This window comes from Micropterus salmoides, unplaced genomic scaffold (assembly GCF_014851395.1).
Source record: "Micropterus salmoides isolate LMB-PRFRI ecotype aquatic unplaced genomic scaffold, ASM1485139v1 Ms_hic_scaffold_18, whole genome shotgun sequence".
NCBI classification, from domain to species: Eukaryota; Metazoa; Chordata; class Actinopteri; order Centrarchiformes; family Centrarchidae; genus Micropterus; species Micropterus salmoides.
In genome coordinates this window covers 14669244-14673133 of record NW_024040928.1, presented here as the reverse complement: position 1 = coordinate 14673133, position 3890 = coordinate 14669244, and the positions used below count along the sequence as shown (strand labels likewise).

The window sequence follows — 3890 nt, the reverse complement described above, 5'->3', positions numbered from 1 at the left end:
TGCGACTTCTCCTGTAACGTTATAGCCTAACTATACGTGTGCAGCGGGTTCTCTTGCAACGAGCACATGAACACTAAGACAAACATAGCCTATCGCCTCGATTAGGCAAGCAATGCAACTTGTCCTACAGACATGCCAATAGTCGAATCAAATGTCTCTGTAGAGAAAACCCAGAAACAAACACTTCGTATTTTAGCGGAAAAGGGTGTCTGGCCGAGCTGCCCGTCTGCTCCAGCTCTCCTTTCTGCTGGCAGGAACGCGCCGCCGCAGCATTCTATATTTGGGCACGGAAGCACGACGTCAGCGCGCTGTGCTTGAAAAATTTAAAAAAATGGAAAGAACGCACTGACGTCAGAGCCCTGACGTATAGTTAACCTTGGCAACAGACGGAACAATAAATAGAGCTAGTGGAGGTGCAGGAAAAAAATTCTTCTATTCCTTATAGAGGCTAATTTTGGACGTGATTTTAATTATCTGTTGAATACCACTGGAGCTGCTACTCTGTCTCACTGCTAGTTACACATCTGCAGAGAAAATACTCATGTTTGTGTGTGCGCAAAGAGTCATGACAAATAGGCCTAATTGAATTGAAATATCACTATCTTTTTATTTACATGTCATACAAACAGCATTCATCTTTACTATCTATCTGTAAAAAAATAAATTGAAATTTCATAAATTAAAACTACTATGTTTTCACAGAAAACTGCATCCTAAGATAGACCACTCAGAACCATGGTTAAGAACAAAGCACGTCAGTTTTAAGTTTTCACAAACAGTTCACAGTTACTCTCACATTCCATCAACCAGGAAACAAACTGGATCAATAATAACTATTGCTCTGAACACACATCAACACAACAACAAGGTTTGTTATCTAGCACCATAAAAATCATATATGAACTCATCAAACGACTAGGTGGTATTAGTTAAAACATGCTTTTTAACTTGCTACATTGGTGTAATAGGCAAGTATAGATAAAGGCAAATAAAATCATACATAATTAGCATCCTGGTACAAGTCCATTCCATAGCCCTGTGATCTCATACATCAAGAAATAAATGCTTGATAGGAAGTATTATTGTTTTTTGAAGAGTCTTTAAAGGGCCAGCAGGGTTGGTGAGCTGAGGGAATCAGAGGACTGGTCGTTGCTGCTGCTTCCTCTCCTGTGGGCGACGCCACAAGTGGGGAAGGTCTCTGCCTCGGGGAAGGTGAAGACAAACGAAGACGTCAAGGTGGTGCAGGCCGGTGTGCAGGTCACCACGGGTGTGCACAGGGGCTCAAAGTCATTGTTATTGGCTGAGGTGTGAAGGGCCTCCCAGTCCTGAGTTGTGTAGAGGGAGTTGGACAGGTCAACCTCGGGCACTGACCGCGCCGTCTCCATCTCCGTCTTGGCCAGCAGATCCAGAGACTCCTCCAGGACAGAGGCGTCCAAGTCTGTCATCTTGACAGTGCTGCTGGAGAAGGTGGTGGCGAGGGCAATGGGGCTGCTGCTGGAGAAGATCGAGTTGGAGGTTGTGGTGAAGGTTGACTGGCTGGAAGTGAAAGTGGATGCCTTTGGGATGGTGGCCTGTGGCTGGGAGGACACAGCGGTGGAGAGGTGGGGGTGGGCAGGAGGGATGGAGACCATGGAGAAGTCTGTGTCTAGATCTGAGGGGATTTTGCAGATGGGTTGGTGGGCGGCCAGTATGAACTCAAGCCTTTCCTTCTCCTTCATGAGATTGGCAATATCATTCTGCAGGCTGGACTTCTCATCCTCAAGCTGATCGGTTTCCTGCAAGGGGCAGAGAAATAGAGGAAGTGGCATTAGCTTGGCTGTTAACACTGCTATTATAGCTAAGGCGAGAAATAGACTTTAACAAATGATGGTACATCTGTGGCACACTTACAGCTTGCAGAGTGTCTGTAAGCTCTCGCCTCCTGTTGCGGCATTTTGCTGCTGCGTGCTTATTTCTCTCTCTGCGGATTCTTTTCTTCTCATCCTCCTCTGGTGTTATCTGCACATAATAATAAGAAAATGTTAAGCCTCCAGCTCTTTGATAAGTACACTGTAACATGGAAGTTATAACTTGTTATGTAACACTTGAAGTACGTGGTCAGATAATAATTACCTGTTCCATTCTGCCCCTCTTGGTAGTGTTGTGAGCCTTGGATGGTGCAGACCTCATGGCTGGCCTGGAGTAAGCAGGGCTGGGGCTGGAGCTGTAGGGGTGAGCTCTATGAGAGGGGGCCACTGAGGAGATCAAAGGCTGGACCATCCACTGCAGATCCGGGCTTGTGGAAATGGCTGTGACAGTGGGGATGAAGGAGGCACTTGAAGCTGTCAGGTCAGTGAAATCCTGTGGATAAGGAAGCAAGAGGATCATCAGTACATTTGGTAATCTTTCAGGAGGGGGATGCAGCATTGCAGGATGAATGAAACAGGGGTCTATAAAAAGCTGGGTGGGTTAAAAATATCCATATGATGTCAACTATGACGTTACACTTTCTCTGAGGAGTTTCCAGGTGAATGAATCAAGCTTGCTGTGTGCAGCGCAGGTCAATGGGCTATTTCAAGCACAGCTCAGCTTATGCTATTTGTCAGCCAGCCTATATTTATTATTTAAAAACTTTATGTTTAAGCTTTATAGAATAATTTAGTAAATGCTAAAATGAGCTTAATCTTCCCAAGTTCTTCCTCACATACCAAACAAAAACAACAAAAATAAAAAGCCTAAATAGCTTATTAATAGCCTGCAATGTGATAAAAGTTGAGTAATATTTGCCTAGACGTACCTGAGACTGGGGAGATCCCATGCTGGAGCAAGATCCCGCTGGTGACGGATAGTATCCCAGGTTGTCCCCGGACGGGGAAGCGGTGCTGCAGCGGGAGGAAGAATCGCACTCCGTGTTGAACGCGGTAAACATCATCGTTCCCGAAAACAAGGAAGATCCAAACAAACTACTAAGGGGCAATGTAACCTTGAGATGAGATAATCCTTTGAATAGGTTTGCGAAAAACTCTTAAATGTCGATCCCGATCTCTTTTCCCGTATCCTTGTACTGCTACTGAAAGTTTCACTGCCAACTCCAGCAGCTCGGAGCCCTTTTATAGCCCGAGACAGGGCCGGCCGAATGACGTCGGTAAAGGGGAGCGTCCCTCACCCGACACGGTGAGGAGAGATACACCAAAACACGGACATAACAACGCAGCAATAATGCAAATTATTGCGTCTACACAAACACATACACTAACGTTTGAATATGCAATGCCAAATAGTGATGTTTACAGTGCAAAAAGTAACATTTAGAAACAAATTGTTGAACTCACCCTCAAGAAATGGAATCTTCCAGAAACGGGATCCCCAGTACGTAATTTTCCATATATGGTGCATCCTGTAAAAGGGGCGGGCCATGCTGGGAAACACACCATGTGAGATTGGCCGAAAGCGACATGACGTTATGTAAGACAACAAACACAGAGGCTGTTGTGAAAACTAAAGAACTGGGGTAATGGTCAGCAGAAGTACATCCTACACAGCAAAGTACATCAGAGATACATTTGAACATGCATATTGTAATATAGTATTATTGTTTCTTTTTATATTTTTTGTATACTTGTACATTTTTTCTGATCTCCTTACTTTTTATATAGTTATATTTCAATTTTTATCTTATGTGTACTGTAAGCACCAATTCATACCAAGGCAAATTCCTCTTATGTGAAAATTTACCTGGCAATAAACCCGATTCTGATTCTGATTCAGATCTGTCAATTCTGACCTATAAGCCTACGTGTAGCAAACAAATGGATCAAAACACCCACAGCCTAGGCTATTTGTATCAAGACTATGAACATGTTGGGTTTTACTCTTATTGAGCGTTTAATGCATTTTTATAGCTCACGGAC

At 44.0% G+C, this 3890-nt stretch overlaps 1 protein-coding gene across 1 annotated transcript; it reads right to left on the bottom strand.

Moving 5' to 3' along the window:
• Nucleotides 1-582: 582 nt before the first annotated feature.
• LOC119909126 (proto-oncogene c-Fos-like) lies at nt 583-3073 on the bottom strand. The gene is made up of 4 exons (XM_038727202.1): nt 2777-3073; nt 2113-2340; nt 1891-1998; nt 583-1775 (listed from the first exon to the last, which is right to left on the bottom strand). The coding sequence occupies exons 1-4, from the start codon at nt 2909-2911 to the stop codon at nt 1101-1103; spliced, it is 1146 nt and encodes a 381-aa protein (XP_038583130.1). The 5' UTR covers nt 2912-3073; the 3' UTR covers nt 583-1100.
• Between the last annotated feature and the right edge of the window lie 817 nt (nt 3074-3890).